This window comes from Dermacentor albipictus, chromosome 5 (genome assembly GCF_038994185.2).
Source record: "Dermacentor albipictus isolate Rhodes 1998 colony chromosome 5, USDA_Dalb.pri_finalv2, whole genome shotgun sequence".
Lineage (NCBI taxonomy): Eukaryota > Metazoa > Arthropoda > Arachnida > Ixodida > Ixodidae > Dermacentor > Dermacentor albipictus.
In genome coordinates, this window is record NC_091825.1 from 722,972 (window position 1) to 743,529 (window position 20,558).

The 20,558-nt window shown below is 45.8% G+C and overlaps 1 protein-coding gene across 6 annotated transcripts in view; it reads right to left on the reverse strand.

Moving 5' to 3' along the window:
- DCTN4-p62 (dynactin subunit 4) overlaps positions 1-20,558 on the reverse strand; it is a 438,984-nt gene that overhangs the window by 270,342 nt on the left and 148,084 nt on the right. For all 6 annotated transcript variants that reach the window (XM_065444866.2, XM_070538189.1, XM_065444867.2 and 3 more), the window contains one exon: positions 17,364-17,476. In XM_065444866.2, coding sequence (XP_065300938.1) covers positions 17,364-17,476 — 113 coding nt within the window. The remainder of the gene's footprint in view (positions 1-17,363; positions 17,477-20,558) is intronic.

The window sequence follows — 20,558 nt, forward strand, 5'->3', positions numbered from 1 at the left end:
CTTTGCCAGTATGGGGGCGAAGGACTACCTCAAGCCATCCATGAATGGCTTTTCCGTTTGCCTCCTACACATGTATTGTGATAAATCAATAAAGAATCACTAGATCAATCTTTTGTCTTTAAATGCATAGTGAAAGCCTTTAATGGCACGAGGCACTACAAGGGGTATACGAGCGCTTATGGGTCAGTCAGGCTCCTATGCTCGCATACTACAGTTGGCCTTTGTCAATTCAATCCTGACAGGACCAAAAAAATCAATCTAATTACCCAGCAGGTCAAATTTAATAAGATGCAGAAATAATGCCAAAACACACTATTGATTCACCCGGCAGTACATTTGGCCAATTCTAACACACCTTCAAATCCAATGCGCGCCCACTTTCTATGTGTCCAGAGCAGTGCTCCGGAGAATACTCAGAAGTGCTCTATTCGAAATAATGAACAGTATACAGAAACTCCTCCTATAACTAGAGATGAAGACAGAAGGGCCTTGCAAGGCATGAAATGGGGAAAAGTGACAGGAGAGGATGGAATAACAGTGGATTTAATCAAAGATGGAGGAGGCATAATGCTAGGAAAACTGGCGGATCTCTATACGAAATGTCTATCAACTGCAAGGGTCCCAGAAAACTGGAAGAATGCAAACATTATACTAATCTACAAAAAGGGAGACATTAAAGGGACACTAAAGGTTAATATTAAGAGGAGAGGCTACACTTGAAATACTACTTTTTTATTTGTGGACAGATCTGAACGCAATTTTTATTTTGTGTAGTTTAATATGCAGATTCTAAAAATATAATTAATTTCGCCATCAGATAAGTAGTTTCTGTTATACTCTAAAAGCATTGTATAAGCTGGGTCCTTTGTTTGGAGGAAAATTAGCATCTACACAGAAAACCCTAACACAGTAATATGAGTATAACAACTATCTAGAATGTTCAGGGAGTGCCATAAGGTATTAATTAATGTTCTAGGCTAATCTGGAGCAAGAGTTAGAGCTCATGAAAGTTGTTAGAAAAAAATGCCATTTTTACATGTCAAGCATGTGACCCATTTCAAAAACTTTTTGAGAAGAGTACTGCTTTGAAAAGGTGCATATTGCTTACTGCATACATTTCTCTTTATGGCAAAAAAAATTATGCTGATAGCTCAAATAGGACAGAAGCTATTTTACCTCCAAAATTGGAAGTCTGTCAGAATTGTTGTTTTGTGAAATCAAGGAAAAACACTCTGCAACATCTTTATTGAGAACATACCAATAAAATCTCAAGGAAATTCACCAGGGGCGTAATCTGGATGCTTCTGCCACATGTTCTGGCAAGTTGTAGTGGTGCCTAGGTTCAGGCTCTCCCTTTGCTCTCGCAGCATTGTGACAGAATGTCAGAACACTGCCGAGTGCCCGTACTCCTTGGCGGGGTCCTTGAAAGCATCAGCACTTTCTAGCCGCACCCGGGACACAGCACGAGTGCAAGGAACTCTTGTACGACGGAAAACTCCACGATTGCAAATTCAGTTCCGCTGTCGTTGACGTCCTCTCTTGTGTCGACACCCAGCAGCGTGAACTTTCGTTCCATTGCAGACTGCGACGCCAGGCATGTTTTCCGGCGCTCGCTCCTTTCTTCAGTCGGGAAGGAAACGGTGCCTGCACAAACTGTGCCAACCCACGTGGCGTGGGCGGACGAAGTGTTGACGCTAGGCGTGCAGGCTTGCAGCTCGGAACTCGATCGGGTAGAATGTCCAGGCAGACCAGCAACCGGCAACTCAGCGAGTATGACAGGCCTAGCCGCCTTCCGTCGCGCATTCCACAGCCGCTTGGCGCGTAGTAGCCTTGAGACGACGATCTTTTCAAGCCATCCAGGCAGTGAAATGAGCACCTTATCAAACGTCGTCGCCAAGCAAGCGGCTGAACAAACGTAGACAGCGGCGCGATGAAACCAGAGATAAACAAACGTAGCGAAACGCGAGAGCGGTCGAGCGCGCGCCAAAGAGCGCCGGACCAATAGGAGCGAGGCGCGCGGGGGTGTGCGCGCTCTGGCCAATCAGCGGCACGGACGCATCCTTCAGAAATGACGCGATAGCGTCGGTTTCCCTCATAGAGTTAGTAGAACAACTCTAGAGGAAAAGCTGGGCCGGAAAAGTGGGAACCTCTAGGGCGCCGCCCTGTTGCTACTGGTCAATGTGGCCAGCGCAATTACTATTGAAAGCGCTAAGAACAAGTACAGGTCACCTTATGCTTTGTGATCTAAAAACACATACCTGATGGCTTTGTGAAGGTGGTACGTTAATATTAAGTTTACAGAAAGCGATCGCTAAGTCCGCGAATTATGTAAATCACAATGTACGCATTCATGCAATAAAGGATGACGCGAATTTCGGTTTCGAATCTGTTTTTTGGATGCGTAGTAGTTTCGTTTCGGTTTGACATGCGATCGCGCGTCGACATCGGACGCTATGGCAAACTCGTGCCTTATGTGCCACCGAAGCCCCGAAGTGGTCTGGCATATACCTTCACATGTAAGTAAACGAATGTATCTCCTTGTTGTGAATATCACGCGAGTAGGCAGCTCTTGTGGTACATCACAGTCGTTTGAGAAGCGTCACAGTTTCTGCATGCGGAGCGGTGTTTTTATTTGCAGGTTTCCCTTCAGTAGGAAATTGCTGGACAGGCGGACCAGCGCACCGGAATTGTACTGGCGAAGCCACAAGCAACTCAAAGAATCTGTTTAATTGTTGCACTTTGAACAATCATGCTTCTACAAAGGCCACAGCAGAAAAACAGCCTGATGCCGAGTATTTCTGTGCCACGAAGTAATCAAGAGGCGAGTGTCTAATGCGGACGAAATCGAGTGCATCGAGATGTAGAACGACAGAAAGCTGAGCTAGTTCGTAAGGATTCATTATGCAAAACAGAGGTGAGGCATGCAGACAGGACACAAGAGTAGAGAAGTGGGCGGCGCTCGTGTTGTTTGCTTGTAAATACTCTACTCTTGTGTCCTGTCTGCACGCCTCACCTCCGTTTTGCACAACGAGTGCATCAACCCACATATTAATAGCTTAGGCGTTTTATTAACTGTACAATATTTTCAACACTTCCTTGCAAAAGCAGCTTTTGCAACATACCACGCCCATGCGAAAAGAATTACCGAACGCCAACGAGGAATCTGACCACAGCTTTGAGCTCGTAACGTCGTCGAGTGACACTCCTGCAACAGGCGTGACCGCTGAAAACCGCATACCGTCAGAAACTTGAACAGGATCATCCCTCGATTGCATAACTGCCAGCTGTACGGCCAACATGGACCACACCCACACCATCCCGCAACATAGAATAAAGAACGGACTTATAAACCCCAAACACACGGCTGCACGCACACATCACAACACTGCAAGCGAGACGCCATGCTGCTACGCTGCTACTGTTGCCGGATTAAAACTGACTACTGTCACCAAGTCTAGCAAGCGTCTCAGGAGCTGGCAACCTCGGCGCGTAGCAACATGGCGGCGCTCTTGCGGTTCCCGATTTTAATGCATGGGCCCTATGGGTAGCTTGTCCTCTAGAGTCAGTATAGTAACTCTATGGTTTCCCTTGAACCGACGCCATTTTGAACTGGCGCAAAATGCGCACAAGGAAAACAGCTTCAAAACAAGCACAAGATGGCGGCCATCGGCCACCGCGTTTGCAAATGGCGACGGCGCGAAGTTTGAAAATGTTTTACCAGATTTTGCTGATTTCGCGTTCACCCTGGCCCCTTTAAGCGCGATTTTTTATTATTTTCCGATTAAATTTAGCTTCTAGATTTCGCGGAGGGATTCTTGAATGTATAAACGTAGCGAAAATGCACTTTTCCGAAAATCTACTATTTTGTGATTTTTTGCCGTTTCGAGACCCGCTTCCCCCCTTAAGTCAATGTGGACTGTTGAAATACCATCCCAGAAACCTCGAAACACTTGTTTCGTGCTAAGAAGAAACTTAATTTAAGAGAAAATGTGTTCTGAAGCGTCCGCGTACCTCTAGCGCTGTTCAAATCACCCGCCCTCCGATCGAGGAGTATTGACGTCATGGTCTCATAGTGACGTTGCGCCTTCGGCGAGTAAAACGGTGAGCCCGCAGACGGCGCTACGGTTTTTCTGCACAAAACGCAAACGCGCGGCCAGAAACAGAGCCAAGACAGAGCCGACAGCAGCGCGAAAGCGGAACTATGGGGTGCGATCGCGCAAACAGCTCGCTTTTCCGTTCGTTCGGTCTGGCTGCGACGTCACAAAGTGGGCCGTCCGCAAGATTTGTGAGAACGGGAGGGACAGCACAGTCAACAGAGTGTTTTAGTTGAGCGTCTTTACGGTACGCTCCACTCCGAGCTGCCCCGCTAAGCCACAGCGGAGCGGCGGCCGATTTTCACGTTTTATTTATATGTTTAGCATAGCGGAGGGGACCTTTCGTAGTTGCAGCGCCCCCTGGCTAAATTCAGGGTAATGAAAGAAAATAAAAACACTTTATGATCACTCATTACACATACACATTAAAAGATAGTAGTAGATTTTTTTGCGAAAAATCAGTAGAAGTCAGTAGACTTTTTATTTCAATTTTTGCACTTAGTTTATGAGCCCACGAATTCAGCACTTATATTAGTACTCTGTTGAAGTATTGTAGCTTCCAGGAAATAGTACAAAAATTCACCCCGAGATTCTTAGCGATACTTTTGAAAAACCCGGGGATCCAGAGAGCCATTGTCAAGCACGAATTTAAAACCAGCGAAGCCCTCCGATGGCCTATTCAAAGGCGTCAGACGGTAGTTAGTACCTGAAAGCTTTAGAGTATAGTATCTTCCAGACAGGGGTAATTAGAGATCGCTGGGAGAGGCCTCCATGCTGCACTGCACATAAAAATAGGTTGGTCATGATGATGATAATGGTCGTTTCATAGTTGTGGAGTTCGGTAGTGCACCCACTTTCACAAATTCACCGTTTCCCATAGAGCATAGAAACTCTATGCCTTTTCCCCACTTTGCTCAAAGACAGAGGTAGCGCCACGTTTGAGAGTCTGGAAACGCAGGATTGTATGTTAACCTCGGAGCCAACCACGTTTTTTTTTTGTACTCGCTAGGTGGCATCACATTAATATAACCTCTGTAACCTCTATGACCATCCATCCATCCATCCATCCCCTGTACTGAAAAAGTTGCAGATTTCGCTTTCGTTTCAGTAGAAAAGCAAGAAAATCAGCAGATTCAAGCGCTTTATCACTGAATCAGCAGAAAATTTAAAAAATCGGTAGATCTACTGACAAATCAGCAGCCGTGGCATCACTGATTGGACACGAATGGTGTCAGCAGCGACGAAGCTGTTTCAGAAAGATTCCAAAGCCGCGCTTGCTGCCAGACTGTAGAGCATGCTAGGCTAAATCTGCAGCATTCGACCCCCAAAATCCGGATGCGAAAAATAGCTCGGCATTTTCCGTCCGTTGGGGTCGCGGACGACGTGCGGACGGCACAAATCCGTGACGCGTAGTCACGTGATGCACCGTCCGTCACGAAAGTGACGGATTTCGTCCGTCGTGTGGATCCACCATTATTAATTAAACACGTAATATAAGAAAAAAACTCTTAGTGTTGCAACATATCATCTGCGTCGGAAATGTGATGCGAGAGAAGAAAACTAATTTAAGCGGCATATATTTTGGTTTAGTCCGCTAGGTGGTATCGCACACGCCAAAACAAATTGGCAGGAACGCGCAGTTCAATTGGCGATCATTGTTCAACGACTGCGAATTGTTATGTCGTCGCACAAAAATCTAAGACTTGACCCGCACGTGTCGCCGCACCAAAGCGAACTGTTGGTCGCGTTCATAGAGGGCCACCCGTACCTTGTGCGGACATCGCGCGCACTGACCCAAGAGCGTCTCGTCGACACGGAGCAGGCCACTACACCGGGAATGCGGCCGCGATCCGCAAAGGCCGCCTTTGCACTAGCCTTGACGGCCGTTGTCAACGGGAAGCTCACCCAACCCTGTTGCCGGCCCACCCCTGTTATTGTTTCCGCAACTGCGTGAATGGTCTCGCTCATGGAAGCCTGCCCTATGGATACGAATTCTTCGCTGCCGATTGATCTTTGGAAGCTCCCCGTCGCGAAGAAACGGAGAGCGCAAAGCACCTTGTCTTGCGTCGTGATGTCACCGGTCCGAAGGCCACCGATGACGTCTTCCAATTGCTCGCAGAGCCACCGCACAGTGCTCTTCGAGAGCCTGAAGTGCTCGCGGAACTCTTCCTCGGTAAGCTCGTCAAATGCGTCCCGAAAGATGCGTCGCCGAGGCTGCCCTAGAAACTCCAAAAGCGCGATAATAGGAGCGGCCATCGTGACTCGTGAGCGCCAAACCACCGAACAATAAACGCGATTCTCTGAGCACAACGTGAAACGGCGAGCATTCTCGACAAATGAGCTCAGATCAAACAACATTAAAAAGAAGAACACTAGTTATATTTATCACAGCGCAGGCACAACATTTAATTTCACTGTGATCACAGTTGTTTTCAATAATTAACATCGCTAACGTTCTGCAATGGCGGATCGGGCTTTAATCTCGAAAAACTGAACCCCCGGCAGGGCCAGCCATGTTCGGCGAGCGACGACATTACGAGCAGACGACAGGCGCATCGTCTGCTACTAGCGCTGCTATGGCAAAGCCATTCATTCTTCGAAACGAATGCCCTTGTTGACCGTTCCACGATAGCGGCCGATTTCACTCGGTTTTGGAATGATTGACGTAAGCGCATTTTGTGGTCCCGCCCCGGCGCAATGACGGTCGTGACGAAACGCGCGGGCGCCAACGAATCACGAGAGGGCAAGCGAGAGAACGGGAAAGCGAGCTGTTTGCGCGATCGCACCCATGGTGGCTAGCGGAAGGGAAAGCGCACGACGATAAGCTGGTTCTTTATTTTATGACGCCAACTTTGACGCTCGTTGCAATGGGGAACCAGCGCTGGAGTTCTCACGGTGCCTACAGCGCCGCCCTGGCTGTCAGAACGTGCACAATGCAGCCTCCCCCGCGGACGAAAATTGCGTTGCGTGCCCTTTAAGTCGAAGGAAAACAAAAAGGCGCCGACGATACTGTTGCGTATACAAGTGCCACAACTAAGTCGGGATGAGGGAGGATGTATCCTTCTGCGTCTTTCCATCTAGACCCTACGAACAAGAACGGAGGCGCGTTGGATCCAAGCAGTCAGGCGAGCGGAGTAAGCTCCCGTCTTGTCGCCCTGTCAAGCGGTGTCGGGCTGGTTTCCAAATCAAATTTCGCATGTATCCTTGGTTTATTCGATAGTGAAGACGATCAGCCATGGCAGACATTACCAAACAGCAGAATCTGCAGTCGGTATTTCGTCGGAAACAAAATGAGCAATAGCATGCACCATGCGGCATATGTACCATTTTTCCTTCACAATGCCACCGCCAAACCCCTTCCAACGCCACCGCACCAAGTGAACGATACGAAAGGTAAAAATTATCCATTCATTGCCAAGAATTATGTGGGAGGGAAGCTGCTTTGTAATACGAGTTGTATGCGCATAGTGCCGGCGCACGCGCGACTAAGCCACCTATGTGTTTCTAAAAATGCGCATGTGGATGAGGACTCGGCGCTGAGGTGCATCCGGCAAATTTCTGTAATTAGTGCTAAATGTAGCCAGGATTGTTACGGATCAAGCAGCGGAGCACTCAAACCTTTGCTTGCGCGAGTCAGCTGATGCGATAAAGCTTTCTTCTCCATTGACTGCTGTGGCGAAGTAACATCAGAATTTTTTATGTCTAGCCAGAGAAATATGGAATATCTTCAGGCCAACTAATACTTACGAAACCATAGCGCAGCACGACCGGAGCCATAACTGCTAGATTTGCGAGGCAGGCAGCCACGCAAGCATGGCATCGATACGCGACGCAACCGTTAAAGAAACACACGTGCTCGCCGCGACGCACTGTGAAAAATATATAAAGTTTAAAAAGCTTCTTTCGTCATTTCTTCACTTGATGGCGCTAGCTTCTTTACAAAAACTGTCCACTTGAAGCGGCGCGAAAAACGGAAACATACGAACCAGGCACGTACCCAGGATTTTCTTTCGGGGAAGGGGGGGAGGGGAGGCACCACCTTCGTCATCATCATCATCATCATCATCATCATCATCAGCCTGTTTTATGTCCACTGCAGGACGAAGGCGATCTCCAATTACCCCTGTCCTGCCGCCAACCGATTCCAACTAGCACCCGCGAATTTCCTAATTTCATCGCACCATCTATAGTTTTCTGCCGTCTTCTACTGCGCTTCCCTTCTCTTGGTACCCATTCTAACCCTAATGGTCCAACGGTTATCTAACCGGCGCATTACATGACCTGCCCAGCTACATTTTTTTCCTCTTGATGTCAATTAGAATATAGTCCATACCTGTTCGCTCTCTGATCCAAACCGCTCTCTTTCTCTCTCTTAACGTTATGCCTAGCAATCTAACGTTATGCCTAGCAATCTTCGTTCGATCGCTCTCTGCGCGGTTCTTAACTTGATCTCAAGTCTCTGCCCCATATGTCAGCACTGGCAAAATGCACTGAGTGCACACCTTACTTTTCAATAATAATGGTAAGCTTCCAGTCAGGAGCTGGCAATGTCTGCCGTATGCGATCCAACCTATTTTTATTCTTCTGTGAATTTCCTTCTCATGATGAGGGTTCCCTGTGATTAATTGACCTAGGTAAACGAACTCTTTCACAGTCTCTAGTGACCAACTGGCGATCCTGATGTCTTGTTCCTTTGCCCGACTATTTATCATTATGTTCGCCTTCTGCACATTAATATTCAACCTCACTCTTACACTCTCTCAGTTAAGGTCTCCATTCATTTGTTGTAACTCATCTGCATTGTTGTTGAATAGAACAATGTCATCGGCAAACCGAAGGTTGCTGAGATATTTGCCGTCGATCTTTACTCCTAAGCCTTCCCAGTTTAATAGCTTGAATTATTCTAAGCACGCAGTGAACAGCTTTGGAGAAATTGTGTCTCCCTGTCTGACCCCTTTCTCTATTGATATTTCCCTGCTTTTCTTGTGTAGAATTAAGGTAGCTGTAGAACCTCTGTAGATATTCTTACGCGAAGGACGAGTCAGTAACACGAGAAACTATTTACAGATTATATTTAAAACAACGGTTGCAGCGCTGACCGGTTAGATTCACAGCGCGAGCCCAGTTCGTTCTTCCTCCTCTTTTCTGTAATGATGGCGCCCACGCGCCTCGTTCAAACAAACAAATACCACACGCATGTAGCAATATTTTCCTAGCTTTTTACGTGAGTGTTCTGTACTACTTGATTACGTAGTGCCTCTATGACTGCTGGTATCTCTGCTGAATCAAATGCCTTTTCGTAATCTATATAAGCCACGTAGAGAGGCTTATTGTACTCTGCGGATTTCGCGATAACCTAAGTGATGACATGGATGTGATGCCATTGTAAAGTATCTCTTCCTGAAGCCAACCTGCTCCCTTGGTTGACAAAATCCAGTGTTGCCCTTATTCTATTGGAGATTGTTTTGGTAAATATTTTATATAATACTGGGAGCAAGCAAATGGTTCTATAATTTTTCAATTCTTTAAGGTCTCCTTTTTTTGTGGGTTAGTATAATGTCTGCATTCTTCCAGTTTTCTGGGACCCTTGCAGTCGATAGACACTTCGTATAAAGAGCCGCCAGTTTTCCAAACATTATGTCTCCTCCATCTTTGATTAAATCGTCTGTTATTCCACCTTGTCCTCCCACTCTTCATCGTTTCATTTCTTGCAGGGCCCTTCTGACCTCATCGCTAGTTGTAGGAGAGTTTCTGTACCCTGTTCATTTCTGTTTCTAAGTAAGGTATCGTGTCTCCCCTGAGTACTGTATACAGGTCAGCTTAGAATTTTTCCGCTGATTTTACTATATCTTCGAGTTTGCTGATGATATTATCTTTTAATGTATACATGATGGTTTGTCCCAAGCCAGGTATCTTTTTTACTAATTTCAGACTGCGTTCATTTTTTACAGCTTCTTCAGTCTTTCTGATGTCATAGTTTCGAATATCAGTTATTTTCGCCTTGTTGATCAGTTTTGACAGTTCCGCGAATTGCGTAACGATGTGCGGCCGCCTGTCCCACACAACCGCGTAGAGCTTGACGTAATAGTTCTGTGGAAGCCCGCAAGGTGGAGAGAAGTAATTATAAAGGGAAAATTCGGCTTTGGTCCCGGGTTCGAGTCCCGCACCAAGATGAATTTTTCTTCAACTCTGAGGCATTTCTTTCGAGGAACCCGTATGGGTTTCCTTTGTAGCAATTGCTACGAACAGGTGGATGTCTGATTTTCCCTTTATAATTACTTCTCTCCACCTTGCGGGCTTCCGCAGAACTACTACGTTAAACACTTGCCTTTGCTTCATGTGTCGTCGACAAATTCTACTTCGCCCTGACATCTGCTAGCCGCCTGGTTAGCTCAGATGGTAGAGTGGCTGCCCCGGAAAGGCGGTGGTCCCGGGTTCGAGTCCCGGACCAGGACGAATTTTTTCTTCAACTCTGAGGCTTTTCTTTCGAGGAACCCGTATGGGTTTCCTTTGTAGCAATTGCTACGAACAGGTGGATGTCTGATTTTCCCTTTATAACCGCGTAGAGCGCAGGACTCTGCAATTCTAGATGTACTGCCCTCACCGCGAAAGGTTAGATAAACACCCACATAAGCCCAGCAGAGAAGTGGCTACGTGGGGCGGTTCGACCGATAACTGTAGAAGCGTCATTCAAATCAAGTAATTCTTCTCCACTTCCGGCAGCATTTTCTCTACTTCCTTCTCAAATAAAAAGATGTTGATCCATAAATATTCTATATTCTCATAAGTAACAGTGAACTTTTTTTGTTATGCGATTTTCCTTGCAGTTTGGTTGTTGCCTTGGCTCTCTCCCTTAGTAGATGGCTTAATTTCTCAACTCCATGCGATTTTTGTTTCCAGTTGCCAATTTTGCACGAAAAGTGCTATACAATTAGGGAAAAACAGACGAGGTAACGGGCAACAGTCATCTTGCTTATGGGTTTAAGGGTTATTGCATGGGTTTCATTATGGACGCTCTTTGACATTATTTTATTTCCCACCTTATCTAGCCCATATCACGTGTATATGGTTGCGGGCATCTGCCAGCCTCGCGGCGAGCCGTAACTCAAGGAAATAATGAAGCAAAGGGAAAAGTTAAGCGCAATTGGCGTTTTCTCCGGCCGCAACTCGTTCCACGAGAGTACAGACCAACTCAGTAACAGCCGCATGCCTTTCCTGGTCCCAGGATCAGCCTAAACAAAGAAGGTTGAACTAACAAAAGCAACGGCTATGCGCATGACGGTTGAATAGATGGTGACAACTGAACGCATCTCGAGTTAATCGCACGGGTGCGGTGTCTATGAGAAAACTGTCCTTCACATTACAAGAGATGCCGATAACTACCGCCATCTAAAGGAGTGAAAAAGGCAGCATTATGCTGACCGATTAATAGTTGCCAAGTGTCAACATTGATCTGGCGGCGCTTTAGGAATGTGTGAGGAGTGGTGGTGTGGGTGGGGAGGGGGGGGGGGGTATGCCACTTGATATCAGGCGGGGGGGGGGGCGGGCCCCCCCCTGGGTACGTGCCTGATACGAACTATAATACGGCTGCGTATGTGTGTGTGTGTCGTCTGGTTGTGTGGCTGGAATAAGCCGCGTTTCGTCGCCAGGACGGCGTGCAACGCACTCTTCGACGCGCCGCCTATCCAGCGCTGGTTCCCCATAGATGACCCTGACAACGACACGTTAGCTCAAGATGCTGGTCTCGAGTTCAGCAATTTAAGCACTCATGAACGTGACCTGCTGCTGTTAAGGGCTCGCGCTGCCGGCGTCGTTGCATACTACTACGACGACGGCCTGCTTTGAAAGGCACTTCACGCGACTTCAGTAAATCATCGCTGAACTCGTAATCCTCTGGACGAAAATGCAGCGAGCACACTACGTGATTTTTCGGCTCTTTGCCAGCGCACTGTGGCAGAGGTACAGCACTTAACCATTTCGAACAGAGAGGCTCACTCGTTGGCACACAGTGATAAGTAACGTTGGATTCGCCACTGCAACTGCCCTTGGCCAAGTTCCGCGGACTGTTCGCGCATCTCGCGACATCACATGGACGTGGAATTCTCGCTGCTTGTTCCAAATGCAAGTTTCGCGAGCCAGCAGGACCCAAAGCAGACTACCTCTTCGCCGGTTCCACTCATGGCCGACGATTGATTCGCTTTGAATATTCTTGACTTGTGCATGGCGTGTTCAAAATTTGCGATACCACACCGCTGTCTCTGACGGCCACTGATGCAACCACAATTCTGACCAATCACGTAAGGGCAAGCGAATCGTTTCCCTTTCGGAACCGTTTTAAGATTCCGCCCCAGGAATCCTTTGGCAGGAAAGTCTAAAATGTTCATTCCCGAGCTAAAATGTTTTGGCCCGCCCCATTCGGATAAACTGTGAACTTCCCGGTCCAGCACTTTTGTGGCAATCGTGTAGATGGTGCTAGCTGAAAATTTTGCATGTAAGTGCAAAAATAGTATAAATTTCTTCCTTTCTTTGCAGTTTGTCACTGTGATTATAGCATACTACAATAACAAATGACCATAGCTGCTAATGTTTGAGATACGAGTCCTTAGATTGTGGTACAGTTTGAAGATTGCGTCGACTTTTATCGATGTTACCAGTGATAAAAAAATAGTAAAATGCACGCGTCTCGTGCAGTGTTTCTTTTTGCTTTATTGGAAAAGTATGCGTTGAGATTTTGAATTCAGGCTTCTAATTGTCTCATCCAAAATGGCAACTTCGTACCTTTAGTACCTTCCCACAAAAAATGGGCAAAAGTACGACCAGAATTCCAAATATTGCTTAATTTCGGTTGCATTACTGTATTAGGAAAATTAATAAAGGTACATAAATGAAATTTTTTGTTTTAAATGGAAATTTCTTGAACTTTAATTTCTCCAAAATTTAGTTTCCTTGAGCGTGTAGTTGCCGGGCTGTTTACAACAGAAGTTGCTATATTTGGCAATCTTCAAAAGCAAATTATCCAAAAAGTAAAAATTCAACATTATTTTGCTGCATCTAGGAAGAGATAAATATGTCCTAAAGCTACAGAGCTAGCCGCAATGCAGTAAATGCAGTAGTTTCTTCTAAATATGGTCACAACAGAAACACAGTTCGCGAAAACCACGTATCTCATGCTTGTTCTTGAACATTTATTTCTAAATCACGATAATCAATTTCTTTATATTATATATAGTTGGAATATATAAGAATTAAGCTTTTTTATGGTATATACGACAACTTTATATCTTAAGTAGAAGAGCCACCAAGGTTGCTCCATAAGTACTGAAAACAGGGGGCTCGTGCCGCTGGAGTGGGACCTCCACCTTAGTTCTACACGAGTAGAAAGATACCATTAAAGAAAGAGGTTAGACAAGGAGACTCAATCTCTTCAATGCTATTCACTGCGTGCTTGGAGAAAGTATTCGAGCCATTAAACTGGGAAGGTTTAGGAGTAAGGATCGACGGCAAATACCTCAGCAACCTTCAGTTTGCCGATGACATTGTTCTATTCAGCAACACTTCGGACAACAGATGATTGAGGACCTTAACAGGGAGAGTGTAAGAGCAGAGCCGAAGATTAATATGCAGAAGACAAATATAATGATAAATAACCGGACAAGGGAACACGAGTTCAAGAACCGCAAGTCAGCCTCTACAGTCTGTGAAGGAGTACATTTACCTAGGTCAACTAATCACAGGGAACCCTGGCCATGAGAAGGAAGTTCACAGAAGAATAAAAATGGGTTAGATCGCATACGGCAGACATCGTAAGCTCCTAACTGGGAACTTACCATTATCATTGAAAAGGAAAGTACACAATCAGTGCATTTTGCCGGTGCTGACATATGGGGCAAAGACTTAGAGACTGACAAGGAAGCTTGAGAACAAGTGAAGGCGAAGGCACCTACCAAGTTGACATTTCCAAATTCCCCGAGTTTTCCAGGTTTTCCCTGGGTGCCTTTGCACAATTCCCTGAGTGATGCAGAACTATGTGTTATGTCAAGACAGCCTGAAACCATATCGCCCAATGCTGTCAATCTCTAATAAGCATATGAAAAAACTTTTTTTAAAAATGACTTAATCCAATTTGAATACTAAGTAGTAGTGTTTATGTTATTCAAAACGTTCAAAAAGAGAATAGAAGGGAGGGGTTAAAAATGCACAGCAGACAAAATGTCTTCGAAAAAAATTGCTGATGGAGTCGGACATTCTCAAATACGAATAAAAAGGAGATGCATAAAGAAGCAAATGTTTTCGAATATGAACTATTTCTATCAACTGATAGCAAGCTCAGTGGTATGAAGCCCGAACTTTGTCACAATTGAGATTCTCTCTCAACAGCTCGTAAGTCAACCGCAACTGTCCTGACATACTCACAGCCCGAGCACGACGCCTTACTGCTGTGCTTCACTGCTTTAAAGAGTTTATTTTGGTTAGGATGAGGGACACCTGCATCTCGGCATCAGCCAACACTTTCTTTTTTGAGCTCAGGCTCCTTCAAAATGGCAGCAGCACGCTTCCTTTCCCGCTCATTCCTCAATGCATAGGTCCTTTCTGTTCCTGTCCTCCTTCCGCCACTCGTTCGCGCCACTCGTTCGCCCCACGGACAATTTGAAGCCTCTTCTTGGTCAGTTGCACAGTCTACGTCCAATTTTTCGAACTCCCTGGGGCCACGAAAACGTCCGAAAAATCGGCGAGTGGGAAAAAATAAATGCATGTCATTTACTGCCCTTAGGGGCTCGAACCACCACAGGCCCATTCAAAAACGCTCTGAAGGCCTGTAGGTCCGCGTATTAGACATATCGGTTCTCGTTTTATGACAGGAAATACCGGGTGCACGCATATATAATTAAGGAATACACACTGTGTCCGTGGCAATAGGCCCTTCCCACGCTTGTTATGCTTGACTGCAATACTTTTGCGTATGCTTCACCAAGTAACATTTCTCTATCGAGGCGAAGCTAACTTTTGGCAACCAACATTATGCAACACACCGTGCTTTCCAAGTTTCTAAGCCAATCGCGAGGACCACAAAGAGTCCGTGCCATTGCTGACAGCAGCGAGTTCTTTCAATAAAAAACACGGCACCCAACGGCAAAAAGCTTCATAGCGAATGTCAAAGCAGTTAGGCCTAACGTTGCCGCAGTAGTGGCTACGGCTGCCAGCGGATGTGTGCAAAAGCGCTGGTTCGAGGCAGTGAGGTAATCAAATGGCAGCGGTGGTGGTTTTGATTAATACCGTTTCGGATCTGCGGTCACGGCAAAACATCCCGAAAATCGGACGGCGAAGACTTCTTGCGTTTGAAAACTTCAGACGTTCTGATACATTGACTCTATGTGGTACGTGGTGGCGCTGCCGTGAAGCCGTCCAAATTATTGGGAATCCAGGAAGTCGGTCGTTGACTGTACACTGGCAACTCCTCCAGCCGATGACAGGGCGCCAAAGACAATTCATTATGATTCCTGTCTGTACTCGAGCCAGCATTACCGCGACTTTCGACCCTTTCAATAAAATTACAGCTAATTTTCCCTGATAGAGGCACAAATTCCCTGAGTTTTCTCTGAGTCTTTCCAGACTACTCAAAATCCCTGAAAATTCCCGGTTTTTCCGGTTTTCCCAGTTCGTAGATACCCTAAAAGGACCGTGCAAAGAGCGATGGAACGAAGAGAGCAGTTTGCATCAGAGAGCAAACGGGTATAGACAATACTCTAAGAGACATTAAGAGAAAAGAATGGCGCTGGGCAGGTCATGTAATGCGCAGATTAGATAATCGTTGGACCATTAGGGTGACCGAATGGGTACCAAGAGAAGGGAAACGAAGTAGAGTGCGGCTGAAGACAAGGTGGTGCGTCGAAATCAGGAAATTTGCAGGTGCTAGTTCGAATCGGTTGGCACAGGACAGGGGTAATTGGAGTCTGCAGGGAGGTGCCTTCGCCCTGCACTGGACATAAAATAGGCTGATGATGATGATGAACATAGCAATGACATTAAACCTCCTAAACTAAGTAGAAATCTAATGCGTATCTGATTTTTTGGCAAGAAAAATTGCTGTACAGTGGCAGCAAGTTTCCTAAAGTCATTTTTGCCGCAGCACATACAATTTATGCAGCAAAGGATGCCAATGTTGCGAGGGCAGTTTTGGTATCATGTCCAACTGCACCGCACAAGCCATTCACAGCACAATTTTCTTTAAAAAAAAAAGAATAAGTGCACATTAGAATCGGATAAATACTGTAATCAAACATTGTGGGCTATGGTTACTGTTTGAAAATCTTCCTAGGGCGGGTCGAAAATAGGTGTTTTCGATGAGAGATGATGTGTGCTCAATGCACCCTCTGTTACCTAAGCACCGCCGGGACAGATACTGCCACTAAAGAGATCGCTACCAGCATCATTATAGGGGTCAGGCACATGCGTGCTTACAGGTAAAGTTCAAATTATGTGGTGAAGGCCAATTTTAGGATCGAAATAACAAAAGTTAGGGCCCATAGAAATGCATGGGCACTGGCAAAGACCTTCAGCCAGGATCAAATTAATTGAAAAATTGAATTAACCACCTTGCCACCTGCCACCTTGGCTGACGTCCCCGGGCTAATATTGCACAAGTACACAAACACCAGAAAAAGCAGGAGCCACATGTGACACAAGTTTATGCTAAGTGAGGCATTTCCTAGTGAAAATGTGTCACTAAACTTTCGAATGCTCCCTAAAAGTGAACAATGTTTTTTGCAAACATCAGTAAAAGCAGAAGCATACACATTTGGGCTAGTAGGTGTACAGATATAGCGGAAACAGCGCAAGATAACAAGACGTGAAAAAGTGCCATTGCCTTTTTCATGTCCCGTTATATTGCGCGGTCTCAGCTCAAACCAACGAAAGCTTCAGTTAAACCAATTCCTGCTGCGTGAGGGATCTGCATATCTTTTTCCAAAATGACTTCTTCTTGGGCAAGTTGGTGCTTAGATTTCCTAAACGTTGTGGCACAAAATACATCCTTGAAAAGGGACAGAACAAAGGAAGACAGTGAAGTGCCAATTGGCAATGCGCTGTATTTTTTTGTTCTATCCCTTTCAAGAATGTATTTTGCATCAAGTTGAAAATTCTACACAGTGTGGGCTGTCTATGACCAGTAATGTCTTGTCTGTTGCATAGCAGTGGTGAGAAGCACGGTGAACGACTTCCATTGCTGGGCAAACATAATGAGCCCACAAAGATCAACACCAGCGGACTCACCTTGAGCTACACTGACTGGCTCAGTTAAATACTCCTCAGGAAGTGGCTCAAGCTCCTCGGTGGCAATGGCTGGCTGCATCTCTTCCACTTTCTTCACCTCGTCCTCCTTCCTGCTGCAAGAAGAATACCACTTGCTCATTGTACATCCAAGTGATACTAACAATGCACATGCAGAAAGTGAAACTACAGTTAATTCCAGGTAGCAATGCCTGTGCAGGTCTTAAAGGCCAACCGCAAAGAAATTCTGGACCGCAAAAAAATTCCCATTAGAGATAATTTAGACATACAGTAGCTTCTGTGCAAAATTTTATGCTTTAAATGCAAGTGGGTGCTTCACAAAATACTTGCAAGAACCAATGTTTTTCATACCAAATCTGAGAAGAAATTGCAGCAGAACCAATCTCACAATGACTGTTGACGGTAATGCGGTAGCATTGAATCAATATCGCGATGCAACGCTTTGCTGCTATCGAAGAAAGGCATGTACAAAACATGTACTACAGCGGAAATCTTTTTTCGCACTTCCCTAAGACCACTCTGCACCATCTAGTGCCTTCGCCATGAAGCCTGCGCATGGCCTCCAAAATGCATGGTGCACCAGTACATGTGCACACTAAAAAATGCTCCATGCAGCAACCGGGCGCCTCTCTCATGCTTCTATCGGGATGCACTGCGCCACGTAGTGGCATCGAGACAAGTATGGTGTGCCAGTGCCTGCAAACACCGAGAATTCTTCCCTCGGTTTTCGCACACTCAGTGGCACATACTGAGAAATCCAGCTGGCCAAAGGTTCATTGAAGAACGGCACATATCTAGTGCATTCATTATGCAGATCACTAAAGTGTTGCCGCGAAAGCCGTTCATTGAAAAGCAACACATACCCAGTGCTTGTGTGGTACAGCCTGCTAATGCAGAGGGTTTCTGTCCTTGAGGAATCCTTTAAAATGGGTTTTATTCCACCCAGCATCGGAGACGGGATCGCCATCGTAAAGCAGCGCACTCCCAGTAGCACATACCTAGTTAGCCAAGTTGGCGTCGAAGATGTTCATTGGAGACTATCACGGACCAAGTAACACACACCCAGTACTGCAAGTCGGCATTATGAAGTTTCTTTGACATTGGTGGCAACCAGTCCTGCATCTACAGTGACCCATGTCGGCGTGAAAAAGGTTTGTTGAAGAGTGGCAAGTATGTACGCACTGACATATACTCAATTACTTAAGGTGGTTCGATTGTTGGTTTTGAACCCTGTTAACTCAGCACAGCTGCCCAATATGTTAAGCATTCGACCATGGAGTACCCAATGACCCAGGTAGGTGAGAAAACATTTAGAAACAAACCTATATGCGAGGGCGAATCAGAAATTCTTTGCCCCTATTTTTACAGCGAAGCTGTTAAGAGCTAGCTCCCCCAGGATCGTGTCCTTGTGTAGACACAAAACTCCCCATATTTGGGCCAATCTTGAAGATAGTGCGATGCCGGGAAGACCTGCAGCGGAGGTGCAGTTTACGATTAAGGGGCCCACATAGCTTCGCTGGTCATCCTTCTTCATAGAGCGGAAGGGCACTGAGCTTTTATTAGCCAAAGTAAGGTACATATAGGTCATTACAAATATACGTACTATTCTACGTACCTTACACTGTTTTATCACATAGTCCCCACACCAGTTGAGACATTTGTCCCACCGCAGCACTAAGTTTGAGATGCCCCTGTGGTGGAATTCATCCAGCTGACTGTGGGAACCACCATCAGACTGCTGTGAATCACAGTCCTGCCAGGAACTTTTTCAGCAGAGCAACTGAGCTTTCCCCGTTCGTGGACTGCATGTGCCTGTGAATTTTGATGGGCCTACATTCCTTACTCCATAGAAAACAAATTACGCTTCACTGCTCGTACACTATGAACGTGTGAAGCACAACCACCATCTTCAACAACTGACAGCAGCACCGTGCCGCAAAGCTACTGGCAGCTAAGACGGCGCCGATCCAAGAAAGGTACATCACTGGAGTGGATATGTTGATTTCTCATTTACAGCCATAATTTGGCTAAAAAAACATAAGGGCTAAGACTTTCTGATTCCACCTCATGGATGGATAGATGAATGGACGGACGGATAGAGACGGGTGGATAGATGGATGGATGGATGGACGGATGGACGGACGGACGGACGGACGGACGGACGGACGGACGGACACAGACAGACAGATAGCCTCTGGAAATGCCCCAAGTAATAACGGTAATAACAATGTTCATTTCCCATCAGTACAAAAAAATGATGATGGAGGGGGTGGGAATAAAAGTGACAATCCGCTTGACCGAGTTCCCACTCCCATTAAAACAGGCAGCAGTGGGGCATACAGTGCAAAAACAATTTGGTCTACATGCGTAATTATGCTGGTTCTGCAGTTGAACCAACAAAGAAAAAGAAAAGGGAAAAAAAAAGAACATTTGATGATGCTAGCAAAACAAAACGGGAAAAGAAAAGAAAATATCTTCATTCTTCATTCTTATGCCTGTACAATATCGCGCATTCATCTAACTCTGGCGTGCAGTTACAATCTTGGCAATGTAAGGAAAGATTAGAAGGCGATCCACCGGTTAGCGATTATTTATGTTCCATTAGCTTCTGATTGATACACCATCCCGTTTGCCCTACGTAGAACTGGCCACAGCTAAGGGGAATTTTATAAACCACACCCATACGACAGTCAGTAAAACTATTGTTCTTATTGTGCTTCCCTGGACAAATATCTATTCTTTTTTTGCCTTTTACCTGCTCCTTTTTCCTCTGTACGGTAGCACATATCTTACCTAGCTTACAGGGAGCAGTGAAAGCAATGACCAGATTCCAAAGTCAATAAAAGCTAGATTGATCATTGGTATTAATAAAGTCTTTAACAGTTTTGCAGGGCCTAACGTGCTTCCCTCCACAACTATCAAAAGCAACAATTCCTTGGTAAACTTTAATCCTCCTCCATAAAGTTGAAATTGCTCACTTACTGAGGTAGCAGCGGAACTTTATGGAGGAGGATTAAAGTTCCCCAAGGAATTTCCTCAGCGACGCGTAATTCACTTTCTTGACATTTCCTTGGTCTTTGAACAAAATCACGTTTGTTGGCAGTACTGCCCAAGATCTTTGAAGCCGTTGCTAGACTTTCAATCCAAGCATACCAAGGTAGTAAAAAACGGAATTGC